Source organism: Pyrenophora tritici-repentis, chromosome 6 (genome assembly GCF_003171515.1).
Source record: "Pyrenophora tritici-repentis strain M4 chromosome 6, whole genome shotgun sequence".
NCBI lineage: Eukaryota > Fungi > Ascomycota > Dothideomycetes > Pleosporales > Pleosporaceae > Pyrenophora > Pyrenophora tritici-repentis.
Genome location: NC_089395.1, coordinates 1,546,961 through 1,567,121, shown reverse-complemented (window position 1 = coordinate 1,567,121; position 20,161 = coordinate 1,546,961). Strand labels below are relative to the sequence as shown.

The following is a 20,161-nucleotide window of genomic DNA, read 5'->3' as shown; positions in this document are numbered from 1 at the left end:
TGCGGCGACGCTGCTGATTGATTGCGGATTGATTGTTAGGGTTTTTGAGCAGATTGATTGCGATTGATTGGTTGATTGGCTGATTGATGCTAAGAAGTAGTATACAGGGGGTTATGGTGTTGTACTCCAGCCTTCTATATCGTACTGTTGTACAATCTCCTCATCTTTGACGTCACTCCACTTATCTTCATCATCACCGTTGTTGTACAAGCCGTCAAAGCCAGCTCGTCTCCACGAACGTACAAGCTGAAGGGCAGCAAGTAACTCGCTGCCAAGAGCTCGCCGGCGCGGCTCAAGTAAATCGCCAAGCTCGCTAAAGAGCCTCTCGCAGTCGCAACTAGATGCTGGTATCGTGAGTATATCAATCGCAAACTGGCTTAAACACGGGTATTTTGAGCGTAATTGAATCCAGTACTTGACTGGGTGGCCATCGCTAAGATACTGTTCGCTTGTCCACTCTGGCTCTTGAGTTCTCCAGCGCTCGTACTCATCGTCGTGGGCAGCCTCTACCTGAGCCTTGTTGCGCCGTACGAGGGCGCCAATCACATCATCTATTCCTCTATGCCTTGGTTTTGCAGTTGTTTGAGATAGAGGACGTGTACGTTGAGGCTTATACGACTGCCAGAGCTGCAGGAAGCCAGCGTTGGCTGATGTTAGCCATTCTGGCTTATCCACCCAGCTGTTCTCGCAGTAGTATTTGTAGTATGGATGGAGGCAGGTAGCAGCGTAGTATGCTGGCGATCGATCGAGCTTGTTGTAGTAATCGTTGGCCTTACTCCAGGCGGCGCGGAGGTTAACAAAGAGGTGATCTTCAGGCGCATCAGGTGGGTTGAAGTCAACTTGCTCGTACGAGCGCGTACGGGCTTCGAGCGCGCCAAGTACGTATTCAAATACAGGAATAGTCTCATATATAGCGCCGTATTTGCCTGCCTTTCCGCGACCCTCAAGCTTCTCCGTAGCAAGCTTAAGCGGCTCTAGGCAGTCCTGATACTCTGTTATCACCGCCCAATCAGCAGCTGTAAGTCCTGTTGATCTCATCCAACTAGGTGCTTCAGGGAGTTTATTGCCACGTTGACAAGCGCGGCGATCTTCAAGGGAGAGTGCGTTAATGTAGTGCTCAGCGTAAGAGTTGTATGCTGCCTGGAGTTGAGTTGCGCGTTTGAAGGCAGCGTAGTAAGAGTTCCAGCGTGTAACAACAGGCTTCACAGGCTCAAGTACGTGGAGGCGCTCTCTAGCTGGCAACTCGGCGTTGGCGGCGGTTTGGAAGCTTCGGAAAATTTCGTGTTGTTGAGGCGTTTTTATATGGTTGATAACGTCGATAAGTACACCTAAGGGCCCTTCTTGACGCCACTCCTGCATGTACACCTCCTCTGTTTGGAGCTGCTCGTCGTTGTTGTTGTTATACGCCTCTTGATTGCTGCCAAAGATAATTGCCTGGCCAATAAGGTTAAGCGTGTGAGGGCCGCAGCGGAGGCGTCGGTGAGCAGCGTTGAAGTCGTACGCGTGGGCGAGCGAGGAGACTGCAGTATCGTTGTTTGCAGCATTGTCGAGGACGAAGTAGCCGAGTTTATCACTCCCAATACTGTATTCTTGGAGCGTCTTTTTAATTGTATCAGCGATAGCATCACCAGTATGAGAGCCTGCGAGATGTGGGAGGGCGATGGGGAGATCTTGTATCACTCCAGAGGCGTTAGCAAAGTGTGCAACGACTCCAAAGAATCCACGCTTGCCACCCTTTGTCGTCCAACCATCAAAGCTTATGTGGATCTTGCTTGCAGCTTCTGACAGAGCGCAGACAATCTGTGGCTGCATATATTGGAAGAGGCGCATTGCGTAGGTAGCTACACTGCGAGGACTTACCCACAAAGCTGCCTCTGCCTCTGGGTTTGCAAGGCTAATCATCTCGCGAAAGGACGGCCTTGCAAGTAGCTCCATTGGCAAGTTGTTATCAAGAAGGCAGAACACTGCAACTTCACGAAACTGCTGGATGTTGAAGTTGCCCATCGCGTTGGCAGCCTCTTGAGAGACTGCAACACCAGTCTCCAGCGTCTGTCGTAGAGAGAGTTGCTGCCCTGTTCTTCGAGGCTTCAGGCCGTCTTTTGTAAAGCCATGGCCTCGTTTCTGAGGGCCAAGATGAGCTGCAGCTGAGGAGGTGGCCTTTGATACGTCAAAAACTCCACTGCCGCCAGTGTCAATGACCTTGTGGATGTGGCAGTATTTGCATACAAACCACACTCGATTCTGATCGTAGAGCTCAACAACGCGATATCCATGTTGAAAGATCCAACTCTTGACGCGCCGCCCAGTTGTAAGAGGCTTCATGAACCGAGGGAGGCGATCCCAGTTAATGCCGTCAAAGTTATCGCCATTATCAGGCTCTGTATCAACACTAGCCTCTGTTGTTGCTGCTGTACCAGCCTGGCTGCCCTCAGCCGCACCCTCCTCCTCTGTTTGCGACTCGAAAAATTGCGACTCAAACGTTGTGGCCTGGCTTACGGCGGCGCCAAGGGTTTCCTGAGGCGACAGCGATCGCTGAGATAGGACAGAGGGCCTTGATAGGCGCGCCCGTTTGGCGGCGGCGGCGGCGGCAGCAGTATTGGTGGGAACTCGAGAGCGTTTGGCCATCGTGGGCGATACTAAACACTAAAGAAAAATGTCTGTATAGGTAGCTAGGCAACTAGTGTTGTGTGTAAGGGATTATTAGGGAACTGAGTGAGCGAAATCGTTGTTGTATTAAGAACAGCGAAGGACTAGCTATATAGGTGCGGGGTGAAGCCTAGAAGAGGCTAGCCCCTAAGCAGAAGGAGCTAGTCCTATAAGAGGAGAGCTAGCTGGTGAGAAGTGAATGCATAGAGACTGGCTTGCCCGGCCGACAGGGATCACAAGCTAAGCGAGATAGGGGTCCAAGATAACTATCTTCAACACCAAAAACCTTCTCTTAATACGACACTACTCGCCTTACAACTCGTTAATAATAAATCAATCTAACTAATCAAATCAATCAATCTGACCTTCGCAAGTTGATTTGATTAGCTATTTTGAAAAGCTTAGATTGAGTTGATTGAGTTGGTAAAAACTCCAAATGACCAATCAAATCAATCAATCTGACCAATCTGGATTGATTGTTGCGGAGTCTGGTTGGTATGCAAAATTGGCTACACCACAGGGACCCTACTATTTTTCCAACCCCCGATCGGTTTTTGCCTGAACGATGGATTCTACCTGACTCTGCTTCTCATGCTCAGGCGATGGAAGGATCCTTGACTCCTTTTAGTGTCGGTCGTCGAAATTGCGTTGGGCAAAACCTAGCATGGGAGGAGCTATATATAGCAGTAAGCACAATCATGCGTGCAGGTCTAAAGCTGTATATTGGTCCAGAGATGCAACCATGGGAAATGGAGATTGAGGATCGGCTCAATATTGCTCCAAGAGGGCATAGATTAATGCTTCATATTACTAGAGATAAGTAAAGAGTTAACGTACCTGACTACTAAATAGCGCATACTACTGAAATATTATAATGTAGTTGATTATCGCGTAGGTTACGGCGGATGAGAGGTGAACGACACACTCGGGATCTGTGCACTGACCGACAGCGGCGGACATTGGTGTAGGTAGCGGTTCGGGCACCAGGGTTTCGCAGCGCATAGCCGCTTCACAACGCTACGCCACTACAGAAGTTCTGCTGAACTGCAGTCAAAGACCCATAAACCAGCTGGGTTCATAGGATGTGTTCACTAGGGTCGTAGACCGATATGGCATCTTGTCCTGCTAACGTGTTGAGCTCCGTGTGTAACAACAGAGCGATTGCACTGATGCCCACAGCAGACACAGTGTACTGTAGCTGAAAGATTGACGACTGTATCTCACTATAACACCAACTCTGCTGCACCTACCTCGCTCAGGCGCTGCCATCGTACGAAAAGCTTAGCATGACACACTTTACAGATGTGCTTTCCCCGGATATTGGGCCGCGGAACGACTAAAAATCTACCTGTACATCTAACGTCTAACTTCTACCTCTAAAGCCTAAAGTCTACCTCTTCTACAACTGTATCAACTTACAGGCCGCGCCCTAAGATGTCCTTGGACGCCGTCACCACAACACATGTGGTCCCCGTTTTGCAGCGCTGCAGATCACGAAGTAGCGGTCGATATTCGGGGGCACATCCATTTTACCACTCTTACATGCATGTGGCGTGAGTACGAAGATGCAACCTCACACTCGTGATAATGGGGAAAGACGCTTTTCTCGTCGCGACAAATGGGAAGTGGCGGAGCCTATGTCAGATGGGTACACAATCTTTACGAGACTCGGTAGCTCATTATTTTCCAGTTTTTACCCACCATTGCCTCAAAATAGCACAATATCATCTTTGCCGTTCGTCTGTCACCCCATAATGATTGTGCTATGGCCGTGGGAGTTATGGGCGCTTTCTTGGTCCACTGCAAGAACTTTTATACCGATATCGCGACTATCCGAGCTTGAACTGATCTCACACTTGGGTGTACTACATGTTCGGATTATCTAGGGACGTTTTATGACAACAAAATGTTGACGCTTTATACAGAAATGTAGCTGGTCTATCAATCTACGCTTAACAGGCAAGACAAACAAAAAAGGATCATAAAAGGGAGACCAAACGGTGGCTAGATCTGTAGATTATTGGAGCTCGGGTAGCGTTAGATAATTGACTATGCAGACTGTCATTTTCCCCCAAAGGAACTGTGTTGATCAGGGACAGTAGAGATGGTGCATGGCCCGCTCTGTACCTATCGGATTCAAGGGCAACGCACTCATGAACTTTGGCCCCGTAGTGCCCAGTGCAGCTCGTATGTCTTACCAATCCTGCAGATCAGTGAGACGGTAATTCGTTGGGACCAACGAGGTATTTGTCGACGGCAGCAGTTGCTCCCGAACAGCATATGGGTAAGCTCGAATTGCGTTTCGTCTTGACAAGCGGTGTGTGCCCGGAAACGTGTATCGTCGGCTGATTTCCAATGTGTCGGTATTCACTCAGCGCGCCGGCTGTAGCGCGCAGTCATTGGTGAAGTCTGGAGAAAGAAAAAAAGCTTCTTCAAAAACTTGTATAATGGCTCCTGTAAAGTTGTAATTGATTGTTTGCGAGTGACGTATGAGGGGTATTTATAGTACACAACGATCATGAGTCAAGTCTCTTCACATCGTATACGAGTTGCGGATACGAGATATTTTGGGGCCTCAGAATTGGATAGTGCGAAGGCCCAGGCCACGATGGGAGAGTGTAATGAGGTTTATGCGCAATTGCGAGAGACGCTCTAACCACAAGTGTGGTCGCACATGCGATTCTAAAAATAGGCTAACGTCTGTCGGGGGATTTAGCCGATGTCACGTTTACTGCGGTAGCATCGTATTTCCGCTTCCCCAAAATTAATAATTGGGGCTTTGCAGGGTCCTAGCAGGGGCGACCTAACCCCTACAGTGCGAGATCTACGGGCAGCACCTACCCCTCTGAACGAGCGATTTCTGGTTGGGTCTAGGTACACTTGTCACAAGGCCGAGATGCCGAGATGCGACCTTATACGAATCGCGCATGGGCCTTTCACTCCGTCATCGCACTATGATGAAGTAACCTGAAGCATCGAGGAACGGTATATAAGGGAGGCACTCTACGGCTCCCAAGTCGACATCCAACCCAATCTCACCTCATTTGCCTTATACTCCTTTCACTCGCTCTCGCACCAAATCCAATCACCATCCTAACAAGATAATTCAAGATGGTTTCATTCGTCGCTCTTCTCGCCCTCTCCGCGTCTGCGCTCGCATCACCCGTCGCCCTCCAGGAGCGCGATACGAACATCCCCAACAACTGGTACTGGAAGGTTCTCAAATGGGATGCTAGCTGCATCCGCTCTCTGTGCACTTACCGCTTCGACGTGACAATTCCGTCTGCGGACAACATCGCAGGCGTCTCGGCAAGATGCTCAGGCTATGAGAATGGTGGTTACAAGCTCGAAAACTGGTACGCGGACTGCGACATCGTTTCGGGCCCCAAGAACAACGGTGTCGCGGCCAAGCTCAGCACCAGACTCGGGGACAGCGACAGCAACCCCTCGCAGATTTTTGTCAGCTTCGTACAGGTTGGAGATGGCAAGACAAGGTGAGTCGCACTTTTGCTTTATTTAGTTCTGTTTGTGAATGGCCTGCTGACAAAATCTAGGCCTACATTCAACTACACCGGTAGGGCCGACGTTATTTACCCCCATAGCCTCTTCGATGTGGGCGAGTTTGATATCGTGGCCGAGAACGCCACCGCCATATTGTAAATGAGGCATACGCAGAAGACATGGATAGGAAAGGCGCAGATTGTGTAAATATAGGACGCGCAGCGGACGTGCAGACAGGGGATGCATAGAACATGTGTAGATAGAGAATGCCTGGAAGTTGTACTTACCTTTCTTCTTCGAACTTTAATTAAAATTTGGTGACGAGGCGAATTACTCTGATTCTCTTACGAAACAGTGCCTCGTGCAATATTGAAGCGACTCCCACCCACCAAGAAAGTCGATCTAAGAAAAGCGACGTACTTTGAGCATGACACGTTCGGCCCGTGCCATGGTATACACGTAGGCTATCTTGTTGTCCACGATGGTCATTAGGAAAGGCGATGGAGCCTGGATTGGTACGCGTTAACGATCACACGTAAGTGGCAAACATCGCCAGCGCCTGTGATGGAGAGCATCTTCTGGTAATCGCGGCAATGATGGAGCACGCGCAGACTCGTTGTTCTTTCCGGGGCTGTTATAGAGGCTGTCCAATAGCCACTAGCCTGGATGTGGAGCAGCCAGGACCTCAGGGATTTTACGACGCTGCGACAAAAATAGCTCAATCGGCATCGCGCCACACCACATCAGCTCGCAAATCTCTGGGGACAAAAAGTGTGGGTTTCCAAGATGAAGTGGAGGTGGCCTGAACGCTCATTCTGAGATTCATTTGGGGTTCAATTGACATAGCACCTGGGTGTCATAAAATACTGGACAGTGTGGGTAAGCACCTAATAGACGTGTCTGGCGACTACAGTGGCTTTTTCACACTTGTATGTCCAGTATTTTATGACACCAGGGTGGTGGTAAAGTAGGGGGGGAGCGCATCAGGAATGGTGGGAAACGCGACAGGTGTTCGCCAAGCCCGCCGCCCCTCTCGGAGCAATAGCGGCTCAAACCGAGCAATCAGTCACCCACTCAACCGACATAACCTACACCCACCTATCGCCCTTCATTCTTCGAAGAAGGCGCTTACAAGTCATTTTCTGAATACGATCGCACAAGAATTCAAACAAAGTATCATGTATATCTAATGATTTTGGGAGCTCTAGGGATTAGGACTAAACTATAGTCCTAGCAGTAGCCCGTCCGCCTTGGTACTTTAGTTTGGGGGGTTTGATACTGGTCGACCAGCACGCTTCTCAGGGAGAACACCAGCGCGTTGCGCAATCTTTTTCCCTGCATCAGATATCTTGGAAATATCCGAAACAATCGTATTGCCAGAGATAGTTGGCCCAGTCTTGCCGAAATTACCAGTAATGGTGTTGTTTGCCGTGTTGACGCCGTTGCGTGCATACCAGATGCCGTTTGAGAGGAAGATATTATCTTGAATGAGGTATGAATTAGAGCCTTCGTCCGTGTAAGCACCGAAGCCGCTAGAATCAAAGCCATAGTTCTCAACGATATACGTCGACGGACTCTTTGAAAGAGTGTATATTGCGCCAAGGTCAGTGTGTGAGTACCCGTAGCCGTGGACCAAGTTACCCTCGATGCGGTTGTTCATCGACGTTGTCGGAGTCGTGTACTTTGGTTGATAGTTGTATAGTCCGCGGTTTTGGTACTCCGAGCTACCTCCAGCATCGTTAGATCCCCAGCCGTAGCCAATGCAGATGCCAGTGTAAGGAGTCATGTAGATGTCGTTATGCGAGATGAGGGAGTTCTGAACATATGTGGCGAGAATTGGCACTGTCGAACTGAATAGCGACGAAACATTGTAAAAAATGTTGCCGGATATCTCAATGCGCGAGTTCGTCATGCGTGCGTCGCTTGGATGATGTGCGTCGGCTCGAATACCGCCGGCAGTAATGCTGTTGCCCATTACCTGCGTAAAGTAACCGTCTTTGATCGCAATATTGTTTGCTCCAAGCCCAGTACCAGTGATATGGGCATTGGCATCGTTGCCAATACCGATACCCCCAGCGCCCATCATTGCGTAGTTTCCACCAGAAAAGACAATGTTTTTAGCTGCGCTGATCTGGATTGCAGATGGCATTTGACACCAATTGGGACGGGTAGACTCAAAGTTGGAGGAGTCATACGTCTTGTCTTCACAAATGCTGCCTCCCGTCTGCTGATCTATATATCCGATGTTGGCAGGTTGCAGCCATGTGGTATGAGCCTGTGATTCATGTCAGAGGTGACTCTATACAGTAGCCTGGGCTCAAGCTTACAAAGTTGAGATCCTGGAACGAGATGTCGTGAACGGGATCCGCGTAAGTTCCGCCAATCACAATGAGCGTTTCAGAAAGACCCAAATACGTGTCTACACTTGCCATGTTCTCCCCAGAGAGCGGTTTGTAGTAGATCTTGCCAGCAGCTGAGTCAAGATAAAACTGGCCACCCTCTGTCAGGAGTGCCAAAGCATTCTGCACCCAAACACCAAAGTCCGCATTGTTCTTGTTAACAGTATCATAGCCCCAAATCTGGTTGTACCATGTGTTTTGCTTCATGATCAACTGTTTGTTTCCAACCGATCTGATAGGTGCGTAGCGGTCTGCGAAAGAGTTGATAAAGCGGATCTCTGCACCACTTATCCCTGGGGTAGAAGAAAGCCAGTCGTATGTGCTTGAAGTCCATGTCATACCAGTACTCGTGTAAGTGAAGTCTTTTCGGTTTGCGATCTTCTTGCGTGCGTAGTTGGAAGCTTTCCCATTGACGTACAAGTTTCGCGATTTAAGGCCCACCGGAACGTTTGCGGAGTAAACGCTATTCGATCCCGCTGCCCAGTTGGTGATCTTGAGTCCACCTGATATGGTGGCACCCGTCCCAACCCATTTGACAGTGACACCATTTTTGCCGGAGTCTTCGGATGTGAACTTGAGGGGCGCTGGAAGCGTATATGTACCCGCACCAACGTGGACAGTGATGTTTTCGTTAGCCGTCCTAGCAATCTGATTACGAACAGCTTGCTGCGCTTTAGTGAGGGTTTTGAAAGGCGCGGCTGCTGTTCCTGCATTATTGTCCGAGCCATTCGGAGAGACATACAAGTCCACTGCGTGCGCAGTGTAGGCGCAAAAGGTGATGCAGAGCAAAAGAAGCTTCGAGTGCATGACTGGTCAAATTCTAGCCACTGAAACTGGGTATAGGTTGGAGCCATCAACCTGACTCTCCCCGGTTTTCATACATTGCGCCGGCAAAATTTCGTATTTTCTTCGTCAATATACCCGTAGTCATACGAATTCTTCCTGATTGCGATGATCAGAAGTGCGGGGAAGACCAAAGTACAGTCATGACCAAAAAGGGGTCACGGCAAAATGATAGCTAGCGTACGGATATCGGAGAGTTTTGACGTGACGCGCATGGCGGAGGAGTTCGTTGCGGGGTAGGAGGCGTAGGAGGCCCGCGCTTGCCCCAAAGCGAAGTTGATTGGTGGTAAACGCTCAATTCTCGTACATCGTGCGCAACGCTTTAAGCCGGAAAGCCGCTATACCTTTGCCGTCTACTGGCTAGGTATCAGATCTAGAATAGAAGGGGTGTTTTGCGATCTAATTACTTCTGCGAATAACCCCTGAGGGCACCAGAGGCTGGATAAATTATACGCCCCACACACATATGAACAAGCATCCTTGATGGCACATAACGATAGTTACTCTCTTGTTTAGTGCGACCCTGGTTCCACAACTTGTTTTACCCAAACAGCCATCGTGGAACGCGACACAATGAGCGAATAGCACTTGTCGATTTTTTGAGAAATATTGAGCACTTGTAATGAGCAAGTAGAGAGCTTAGAGTGGTTGTAATATCGGATATGATGATGCAAACGATCATGTTGTTCTAAATCCACAGGTATTGGGCGTATATAATATGAAGTCATCTCTTACAAGTAGCTGTGGTGTGTCAACGTTCTTGACAAATCGAAATGTTCTATCTTAGATCTCTCACTGGTGCCGTGCTCTTGGGTGTAGCCTCGGTGTTGGGCGCACCAGGATATTACCAAGACTGTAAGTCTTACTACCAGACAACCTATATGAAAGGATGAAACGCTCATATAGCTTTTCTTCCTTAGTTTCCTAAACTCACCTCTATAATCGGGCCTCTGTACGTCTTCCTACCCCTGACGTAGTACCAAAAAATTGCGAAAAGAACAGTGCCCCCAAATGTGACTGAGCTGAAATTCATAGACTGTGCATCGACCTCGACCGATCCTGGCCAGAAAGAGAAGAACCAGAGGACAAGGAGGTAGCAGCATGCGAACAGGTTGTTGGCCACCCCGAAGATACCCGGCACCTTCCAGGGACCCCATTGCAGGCTATCTGGCCCCACCAGCGCCGCGTGCGCGTTGTATGCACTTATGCCCTGCAGGCGTCTCCCGAGAAGCAAGGAACACACAATGAAGTAGGATGCGTAGAGGCCACCAATGCTGAGGTTGACGACATTACTGAATGCGACGTATGACCCGAGAGCGATAAAGGATAGCAATATCGAGATTGCAGCTGTGATGAAGATGGCTGTGACAGGAATCCGTGTCTTGGGGTGGACCTGTGCGGACAATCAGCTTCAGCAGCGCTTGTGAGCTCAGCGGAAATCATACCTTGGTCACCTGCGACGAAAACGGGACGGCATTGTCTCTTGCGAAAGACCACATCTGTCTGGAAGTAGCGGCCATGAGACCGACAAGGCAGCAAACACCCAGAAACCACATGAGCAAGGCCATGGTCATAGCACCACCAGGCGATCCGGTGCCCTTGAGGAACACGTAAAGATACGCATATCCGAGGGTCACTGAGTTCTCCAGGACGTCTTGCAGATTGCCGATACAGAAAAGATAGGCCACCATCATGGCAAGGCCGAGAGCACCGTTAAGGAAGACGCTGATCAGGATAGCTCTTGGTACTACCCTCGACGCATCCTTGACTTCTTCAGCCATCTGTGTTGCGGTCAGTATGTACATGATGTACTTGTTCATTGTTTGGACGGCTTACATGGACACATGAGTCAACACCGACAAGCGCGAACACAGACGATGGTAGTCCGACCATGAAAGAAAGGCCTTGAGTTGACCAGCCACCTGAGTTGACAAATGTGGTGAAGATTGATGCATCGCTGTGTCTGGTTCGCGGGCAAGTAAGTTAGCACATCATTCACATGTCTCTTAGGCGGATGTTTGCTTACGGTGCTAGATAAACCAAGGGAATGAGAATGGCGAAAAATCCAAGGACGTGGAGTATCAAGATCAACCCTTCAAAGTGAGCAAGCGTCTTGCTACCAACGGTATTAATGATCACCGCGAAGGCGAGGACTGTCCATCCGAGCAGCATAGCCTGGTACGGCTTGGGGGAATAATCAGGGTGCAAGATCAAAACAACGCTCTGCAATATTGATCCACCAAGGTACGCCGACGAGGCAGTTGTGGCTTGCCATCCAATCAACGTTACCCAACCGGTGATGTAACTTAGAAACTTCCTGGATGAAGGTGGAGCCAACATGGCAACCCAGCTGCGGACGGGTCAGCGGCAAGAAAGGATTGATACACGGGTTCAGCCGCTCACTGGTATTGTCCACCTGCGGTTGGTGCCATGGAAGCCAGCTCGGATAGTACCGTATAGACTGAAATGGAGCCGATCCATATAAGGAGATAACCCCAGAAGACACCAGCTGGACCACCGTTCAGTAGACTTGGCGTAGAAACACTGAGGCACAGTCAATGAGCAGGGTCCCTATTGTCTTGGCTTCATTGCCTAAACTCACGAGAGGATGCCCTCCCAGGTCACCAGTACGGTACACGAGAAGCCCAGGATCTGCATGAAGCCAAAATTGCGCTTCAGAACTGGCTTTTTGCCCAGGCGAACCAGGTCTCTCTCGTCTCGAGTGTACCCATCCTGGTCGGCTTCTACGACAGAAGCGTCGATTGCTTCGGCTTTCCGGTTACTGAGTTCCATAGCTACAGTTGCTATGCGTAGAGGGAAGGAAAAGGACTGTCAAAGACAAAGGGGTAATTTGCGACTCGTGCGAGGCATAAAGAAGGTATACCCACTGTGTGATGAGGGGGAACTAACCTCTTTCATGCTGTCAAAGTGGTGCCGTTACCGACGTCGGATGTGCGATGACCAGTCTAGATTAATCCGCCAAACGCATCGTTCAGGTTAGATGCCGTGCCGCAAAGCTGCAGTAGTATGCTTGATAACGTTCCCACGGAGTTGTAAACGGAAGACGCCATTCTGCATGGCCGCGACTGCATCCACATCTCGTGACAATCTGCTGTTATCATGACTGCGACATGTTCCCTGGAACTTGACAGGATTTCCACCCCTTGCATGTCAACAGTCGAATCCTTGAGCAAACGGAGATCATTTCCATTGTCGCATCCCACGGGATGATAGTGATAGCCAACCGAGATGGCGCGGCCACGACGACAGTCGGAGTGGCGGCCATGTTCGCACCGAGCCGCGCGCTACGTTAGCCTAAGTTAGGGCCAAAAATGCGCCGGCGCTGGTTCACAAGCCTCGACGCCTGATGCATGTCATCTTTAGACACTATCCTGCGGGTTTTCTGCCAAAGTTTCAGGACACCTTCTTGTGCGAACTGGTGTGTGGGCAAGACGATTCCGCGGGGATGCGACACAAATCTCCTACTTAAGCGACATCCCCGCCGCGTATGCGAAAGCGGTTGCATGCGTCTGTGCTATTGCGGCGTAGTTAATGGGGGTCATCTCAAAACTCCAGAACGATGATCTATTTGCACTTGTGGACGTACACCCGAAGGCCTATGCAGCGTTGCAGCGGAACTCTCGTTGCACATACCTGGCTGGGGGTAAATTCAGCTAAGAATATGCAGAAATACTTGCATGGAAAGTCTTGCGGAAGATGATGCCAATACCCAGCTATACGGTCACTCGCAAAGGGCTCAGGTTATAGTGTGATGAGCATGTGTTGGAATGAGGCACAGAGATAACGCATGGGAGGTATGGTCTTCGCTACTACCTCGTTCTCACGGACTGCACTACCATCGTGTTCGTGAATACCAAAGTTCCCATCTCGAAACTACCACCATGCTACTCACACGAGGTCCAATGGACGTTGGGAAGCCTCCAGCCTTCAATGAGGAGCACGCGTCGCCCTTGATCCAAATTCTTGCTTGGTTGTTTCTCTCCTTCTCGATATCGGCTGTTGTAGCGCAATTTGCGACAAAGACGGCTATGTCGAAGCGTCTTATCGGAGCCGACTACGTTCTCCTGGCTGCATTGGTAAGCCGTTGGGCGGCAGAGTAGTGACCTACGATTGACACGCCATATTAGGTATTAGCTATAGGACAGTCCGCGGCTCTGCTTAGTCCTGCTGGCCAGGTGATTGGGAACACAGAAACTGGTTTGTCGAGGGAGACAGTTCTTCGTGCTTGGAAGGTGAAAACTCCTCTTCTCTGTCCGAGCACCACGCTAAGAGTAACAGGCATTATACAGCGCGGAAATCCTCAGCGTGATGTCGCTAGTTGCAGCAAAAGGCTCACTACTTATCCTTCTGGACGCTGCAACCCCCTTCACCACACATCGGCGGATGCTGTACGGTACTAGCGCCATCACGGTGTTTTGGGGGTTGAGCGCCGTGTTTCTCATCGCGTTCCAGTGTCCATCACAGCATCGTTCAAACATCACCAACCCGCAATGCATCGACATAGTCAGTCCCGTTACGCACGCCATCGTTATCTCAGACTAAAAAATGGCAGCGTGCAGTACGAATCTTTATTGCCTCTATGAACATAGTCACCGACCTTGCCCTTGCCATCGTACCGACCTTAATGGTCCTTCCGTTGCAGCTTTCTCCCGAGAAGCGCCTTACCCTCTTGATAGGCGTCTGGTCTCGTATAATGTACTTCTCACGTTTGCACATCTACTCAAAGAGAGAAACGTCACTGACTATATGAAACGCAGCGTCATGTTTGCTTGTGCGGGCCAAGTTTACTACATCTACGCATTGCCGCCGAACGGCGACCTTCTCAATGCAATATGGCGCGTAGTTGTTGCTGGACAAGTTATCCAAGTCGCGAGTATAATGGCGTCTACAGTACCGTTCCTCAAGCCGTTCATGATGAGTCTTGATTCAAGCCTGCTTGGCGCAAACCGTGCGGGTGTCACAACTACTTAGCTCGAAACCCGAAACATGATCGGCATAATTATTTTACACCGAACACCTGTCAACATGTGGTTTCTATATCATGCAACCCAAAGTTGCTATCGTCGCTAGTATCTTTGATGCTGTTTAGCGCGCATTGAGATGCATGGGCGTCAAACTGAGGCAAACCTGGGCAGAGCCTCAACCTTCTACGCCACCGCGCCTTAATCCACTCGAAACAACAACACCGTGCTGTCAAAGCGCCTAGAGGCAGTATCAATGCAACCATCATGACTGCATTCCTCGCGCAGGCTTTCAGAAGTATATCAGGCGACCTGATGTCTGCTAGAATTGGAGCATCATCCAGCATCACTTCTCTTCAACAATCCAGCAGTCTGTGACTCACTTCTACATTCATCCAAGTTTTCATTTCCACAACAACAATTCCCATCTCTTCACTACCATCAACATGCACTGTAAGCTGCCCTCTTTGTTTCTTCGAGGCAAACATTCGATAACTAACATCTTCTCAGTCTCCACCGCTCTCACCGCAACCGCCCTTTTCGTTGCTGCGTCCGGGGCTGCCATTTCTGTCGATGGTTCCGTCAAGCTTCCCAAAATCCCATCCATCCCCAAGATCCCAAAGGTTGGGGTCAATGTTGGCAAGCGAGGCTCAGCTTCAGTCTATCTTGATGCTTCCGTCGACCTTCCCAAGCTTCCATCTCTTCCCAAGATAAACATCGGCAAGCGGGACCCGGCTTCAGTCTATCTTGATGCTTCCGTCGACCTTCCCAAGCTTCCATCTCTTCCCAAGATAAACATCGGCAAGCGGGACCCGGCTTCAGTCTATCTTGATGCTTCCGTCGACCTTCCCAAGCTTCCATCTCTCCCTAAGATAAACATCGGCAAGCGGGACCCGGCTTCAGTCTATCTTGATGCTTCCGTCGACCTTCCCAAGCTTCCATCTCTCCCCAAGATAAACATCGGCAAGCGGGACCCGGCTTCAGTCTATCTTGATGCTTCCGTCGACCTTCCCAAGCTTCCATCTCTCCCCAAGATAAACATCGGCAAGCGAGACCCTGGACTAACCCTTGTCGACGAAGACGGCAACGAGATCCGCGCTAAGCGAGACCCTGGTCTCACCCTCGTCGACGAAAACGGCAACGAGGTTCGCGCTAAACGAGACCCAGAGGCTATTTCCCTCGAGCTTCCCAACATCCCCTCCATTCCCAAGATCCCCAATGTCGACATCAATGTGTCCAAGCGTGCCGTCGGCTTTTCAGCATGATTTGAATGAAGGATCAAATAGCTGCCTGCCTCATCTACATCTTTCACTACAGCATCGCAAGAGACCCGGGGCCGTGCGACTGTTGCACAGATGACGGTGCTTTTCAAGGGATGGCAGCTTCAAGTAGATCGGTGAATCTATTCCAGCTCGCAAAGTGGAACAAGTCAATTGTGGTTAAGCTTTGAATGACGCATCAGGGCTGTGCTGGCTCTCAGCTCTCGATAGCTTTACGAGATAACGTCTGAATTACGTAGCCATCTAGCGAATCCCAACTCATTATGACCAACTTTGACTATACTTGCCTGAATACTCTGATTGTGCGGGAGATCTATGCATTGTTTCATTATGCGAGGTCTCACGATCTTGCAGGGGGGTGGGGGGCTGTATTCATGGCAATGCTCGGCATATGACGGCAGCATTTGGCGAATCCGGAAATAGCGTCATAGATCTTAGATACGTTAGCCTTATAATGTTAAAAGATAAGCAACGTACCGAAATCTTGTAGGTTACGTCAGCATCGTAGTATCTGCAGGTCGTCCCATCCCATTTTCCCTTAACGTCGCGAGGATAGTCAGGGAAGGTGACTCCCGTGTGAGTCTCGCAACAATCCTGAATGACACCGTGCGTATCTTCTTTAGAACCTGTACCGGTACAGTAGCAAGAATTCCACTATACGTGGTGAGTTAGTCTAGTAGTCATATATTATTATATATGTCGGATCGTGAGTATCGGTAGAGACGTCGGCTGCTTGACACTTCGGCCCGACTTCGGCCCACCTTGCGCAGAGCTTAGGTGTACCTTCGTAGCAGCTATGTTCGTAGAGAATGAATACTGTGGTGTAGTAGCTTGTCACGTGTTCGGCGTTAGGTAATCGGCGCTAGGGTTGAGTATTTTAGGACGACTCCGCGTAGAGGAGCTCGACAGTTATCGTACACCATTCTTAATACTACCGTTTATTGTTCGGATACCTTCTTGTTCTCTACTCTCTACCGATTGCGGGTCGGCAGCCTCTCTTCTGACTATTGAGGCTATCCCTCTACCACATTTTTGGTGACCTAACCAGGGGGACACGACGGTCTATCGGTGGAGTAGTAGAGAAACCTCTTTGTTTTACCTGTTTTCGAGGAGAAGTCGGAGGGGCAGAGACCCACGACGAGTTTTCGGGGACCCCATTGAACTCTGAGCGCTTCTCGATAAAGTTTGCCAAGGCGGCGGAACTCTCGGGGAGTCTCTACGGTGTCAGCGGAGCGGTGTGGTAACCTGCAGAAGGACTGCAGAACCGGCACAACGTACAGCCGAATAGGAGTAGGCGAGAGCGTAACGCCCAGTGCTAAGGAGGCACTTTCACCAAAGCGGTGAAGGGACATCGGAAGAGAGGGAAGGAACCTGTCTCAGAGAGGCAATCGGGAGTCCGGAAGCAGCGGATCTGTATTCAGAACAAGAGAAGAGGAATAACGTTTAGTGTCCAAGACACAGTCAGAGCAGGTCTCTTTTATCGAATAATATGCCGTCCGAGACGTCTTCAGCACAGAGCGAGGAGCCTGTGTCAATCCTAATGGCAGAGCCTGGACAACCTGCAGCCCGTGACTCTTATCGTCAGTACCTAGGCAAGCTAGAGCCTCACGATGTGCACGCGCCACGCTTTGATGGAGAGAACATTTCAGAGTTCTTAGACGAGTACGACTTCGAAGCTGATCGAGTGGGCTGGCCAGAGGAGCTTCGGAAGAAGCAGCTACCATACTTCTGCACACAAAAGTATAAGGCGTTTATCCGAAAGTTGCCAAGCTACTATGGGATAGAGAGCTACCAGGAGTACAAGGAGGAGCTTCGAGAGCTGTATGCGGGGCAGGATGAATTTCGGCAGAGAGGTACCCGAGCTTTCATCGAAAACTACGTGAAGGAGGTGCAGCGACGACAACCTGCGGTCCGAATTGTCGAATATTACCAGAACTTTGTGACCTACTTTGCAGCTGCGGAGAGCCGAGGACAAGTCGCAAAGCTTGAGAAAGGACACTTCTTCTTCCGGGGCCTGGCTATAGAGGACATGGAGCGAGTAATGCACCACATGCCGAAGGATGATCGGCCGCGTCTAGACGACGTCACCTCGTTCAAGATTGAGAAGATCTACCAGTTTGTCCGTGAGCACCAAGCGCAAGAGGAGGGGTTGAGTGCCCTATACTCTGACTACAGTTCGACAAGCCGGAGACTAGCCCGCCGCGATGCAGGAGTAGTAGAAGAGTCTATCCCGACATTCAAGAGACCTTCAGAAGCCCCTCGGCAGAGTGTTCCGGGGATTCTTCCGATTGCTGCTCAGCCCGACAAGGCAGCTGCTCCGAAAGTTGATCAGGCTGTGGAGGATCTAATCCAGCGTTTCCAAGGACTGTCGATGACTATAGAACAGTTCAACGAGATGGCTGAGGGCAATATTGGGATCCGAAGACTGTTCGCTAAGCCAGAGAATTACGCAGAGGCCTACAAGCAGCTTGTGCTAAGACCCCACCGGGTAAGCACGGAGATACTAGAACGCAATGACGGGAGCTTCAAGTCAATCTACCCACCAATAGTCAACCCGCAGGTAGGCGTACATTACGCAGGCAACCGAGAGCCGCAGCGTGCTCGCTGCAGGTGCTGTGGCAGAGAAGGGCACATTATCGCGAATTGTCCGGACCAGAACCTTCTGAAGAGTAATCGGTGGTGCCACACCCGGAGCGAGGAGCAACCGAATGGCTGGAAGCAAGTCCGGTACTACTTCGGACCCTACCCGACAGACATCTGGGGCATGTTCCCTGGCGGAGGCATTGCGCCGAAACCCTTTGGGAGTGAGGTTCTCGAGTGGCTACTTCAGTCTTTAAAGGAGCGTTTCAAGGTGACCGATGACCAACTAAAGCGGCCCATGCAAGAAGTTCTCCCAAATTGGTTCGACGCAGCAGGAAGGCCTATTAAGGTTGAAAAGACTGGTAACAGCGGCGAGAGCTACACAGTAGAGTCAAGCGAGGAAGCGGAGCTGATGGCGAGGCAAACGATGGCCCTTCGGTCAGCTGCGCAGTTCCTTGAAACCGTGTCTTGTAGAGTACTGCACCCCGAAGACGACTCGGAAGTCAACGCCATAGATGGGCGCACGAAGGCTGGTCGACTGGCGAAAGAACAGCGGGAGCGTGAAGCTCGCCTTGGTAAGAAGCCAGGCATGCCTCGGATGAAGAGCAGTCGGACCGCGAGCAGCTATGAAGACATGGACGTCGAAGAGGAGCCAGAGGTGCTAAGGCATAGAGCCCAAGTAGAGATCGACGACTCCCAGGTGCCTGAAACTCAGGTTCAACAACGTCTTGACACTCCGATAAGCAACGGGACGCGCGAGAGAGACAGTCGGAGCGCCACAGTGGACTACGATGTTATACCTGCACCAGCGCCTGTTCCGAAAGCCTCTCGAGCCTTCGCACCTGTGACCATACCGACGACCGAAGACCTTGCGGCGATGGCCCAGAACACAGCACCGACGGTACTTGCAAAGGCAATGTTAAACCAGGAAGTCCGCGGGATCCGGCAGCTCGATTTATTAGCGTCTCCCGAAGTAGCTGCGGCAGTGACCAAAGCACTCGAGGAAGCGCGTAGGCCGCGTGTGCACTTTCAGGTTGACGAAACGCGCTCAGGAGAGACAATGGAGATCCAACAAGCTAATAATAATAAATCTGATGACGAAAAAGCTGATAGTGATGAAGATGGTTCGATAGAAGAGGCAGTCCAGCGATTATATGACTGGGGTTCTGGAGATACTTGTGTGGTGGAGACTGAGAGCTCTCAACCGGAGGTTATTACGAAAGGTATTCTGACGCAGCTGTGTCCGAAGATGGATCGCAGCCGAAAAATTGACCGAGTGGGAGTCGGGGAAGCCAATGAGCTCCACGATTTCCAAAACTACGAGATTAGTGACGAGGAAGACGGCTACGTCGAAGCGCAATCGAGAATGCCCTCCGAAGCGCGACTAAAGGGCGAGTTACAGCAGCAGCGGTATTCGGTGAAAGGACAGTTGCCGACATGCTGGGTGTCTCTCCACGGTGGTATGGGTCGAGCGCTTATTGACACGGGCTCGCAGCTGAACGTTATGCGGCTTTCGACAGCGAGAGCGCTGAATGTCTACATTACTGAGCTAGATCAGTCGGGTCTGCCTCCCGAATTGCAGCAGGGCATGATAACCGCCGATGGAGGGATGGACCCCTTTGTAGGCACAGCTTATTCGGTTCCAATTGCAGTTGGAGGGATTATAGTGCCAACGCACTTTCGGATTGTGAGACGTTTACGGAGAGCAATTCTTCTTGGGACACCATGGTGCGCAACGGCGCGTCTCCAGATACAGTTCGACACTGTTGGTCGGACACTTTGCTACATCAAGTCGATGGACGGTCGGCGTGAAGTTTCTTTTATAGGGTGTGACCCAGCGCCTACAGCCAACGCGGCGTCGATTGAGCATCAGGGAAAAGGATAGCGAGCGCGCTTACTGGGGAAGTGTGCTCGGCGGAGGAGTATTGCC

The 20,161-nt window shown here is 50.6% G+C and overlaps 7 protein-coding genes across 7 annotated transcripts; 4 read left to right on the top strand and 3 right to left on the bottom strand.

Moving 5' to 3' along the window:
- Positions 1–111: 111 nt before the first annotated feature.
- Positions 112–2,004, bottom strand: PtrM4_118190 (uncharacterized protein; the record flags this gene model as incomplete). The annotated part of the gene is made up of 1 exon (XM_066108295.1): positions 112–2,004. One exon carries the CDS (start codon positions 2,002–2,004, stop codon positions 112–114), a length of 1,893 nt encoding a protein of 630 aa, XP_065961480.1.
- A 3,753-nt stretch (positions 2,005–5,757) lies between these two features.
- Positions 5,758–6,306, top strand: PtrM4_118180 (uncharacterized protein; the record flags this gene model as incomplete). The annotated part of the gene is made up of 2 exons (XM_001935148.2): positions 5,758–6,140; positions 6,201–6,306. 2 exons carry the CDS (start codon positions 5,758–5,760, stop codon positions 6,304–6,306), a joined length of 489 nt encoding a protein of 162 aa, XP_001935183.1.
- A 1,099-nt stretch (positions 6,307–7,405) lies between these two features.
- PtrM4_118170 (Beta-helix multi-domain protein) lies at positions 7,406–9,353 on the bottom strand (the record flags this gene model as incomplete). Its single annotated transcript, XM_001935147.1, has 2 exons — positions 7,406–8,422; positions 8,475–9,353. 2 exons carry the CDS (start codon positions 9,351–9,353, stop codon positions 7,406–7,408), a joined length of 1,896 nt encoding a protein of 631 aa, XP_001935182.1.
- Positions 9,354–10,305: 952 nt separating this feature from the next.
- PtrM4_118160 (PotE, Amino acid transporter) lies at positions 10,306–12,182 on the bottom strand (the record flags this gene model as incomplete). Its single annotated transcript, XM_066108294.1, has 6 exons — positions 10,306–10,782; positions 10,835–11,170; positions 11,226–11,346; positions 11,416–11,739; positions 11,793–11,933; positions 11,992–12,182. The coding sequence occupies 6 exons, from the start codon at positions 12,180–12,182 to the stop codon at positions 10,306–10,308; spliced, it is 1,590 nt and encodes a 529-aa protein (XP_065961479.1).
- Positions 12,183–13,291: 1,109 nt separating this feature from the next.
- PtrM4_118150 (uncharacterized protein) lies at positions 13,292–13,550 on the top strand (the record flags this gene model as incomplete). The annotated part of the gene is made up of 2 exons (XM_066108293.1): positions 13,292–13,486; positions 13,545–13,550. 2 exons carry the CDS (start codon positions 13,292–13,294, stop codon positions 13,548–13,550), a joined length of 201 nt encoding a protein of 66 aa, XP_065961478.1.
- A 1,267-nt stretch (positions 13,551–14,817) lies between these two features.
- Positions 14,818–15,636, top strand: PtrM4_118140 (uncharacterized protein; the record flags this gene model as incomplete). Its single annotated transcript, XM_066108292.1, has 2 exons — positions 14,818–14,824; positions 14,882–15,636. 2 exons carry the CDS (start codon positions 14,818–14,820, stop codon positions 15,634–15,636), a joined length of 762 nt encoding a protein of 253 aa, XP_065961477.1.
- A 1,504-nt stretch (positions 15,637–17,140) lies between these two features.
- PtrM4_118130 (uncharacterized protein) lies at positions 17,141–20,116 on the top strand (the record flags this gene model as incomplete). The annotated part of the gene is made up of 1 exon (XM_066108291.1): positions 17,141–20,116. The coding sequence occupies one exon, from the start codon at positions 17,141–17,143 to the stop codon at positions 20,114–20,116; it is 2,976 nt and encodes a 991-aa protein (XP_065961476.1).
- Positions 20,117–20,161: the final 45 nt, after the last annotated feature.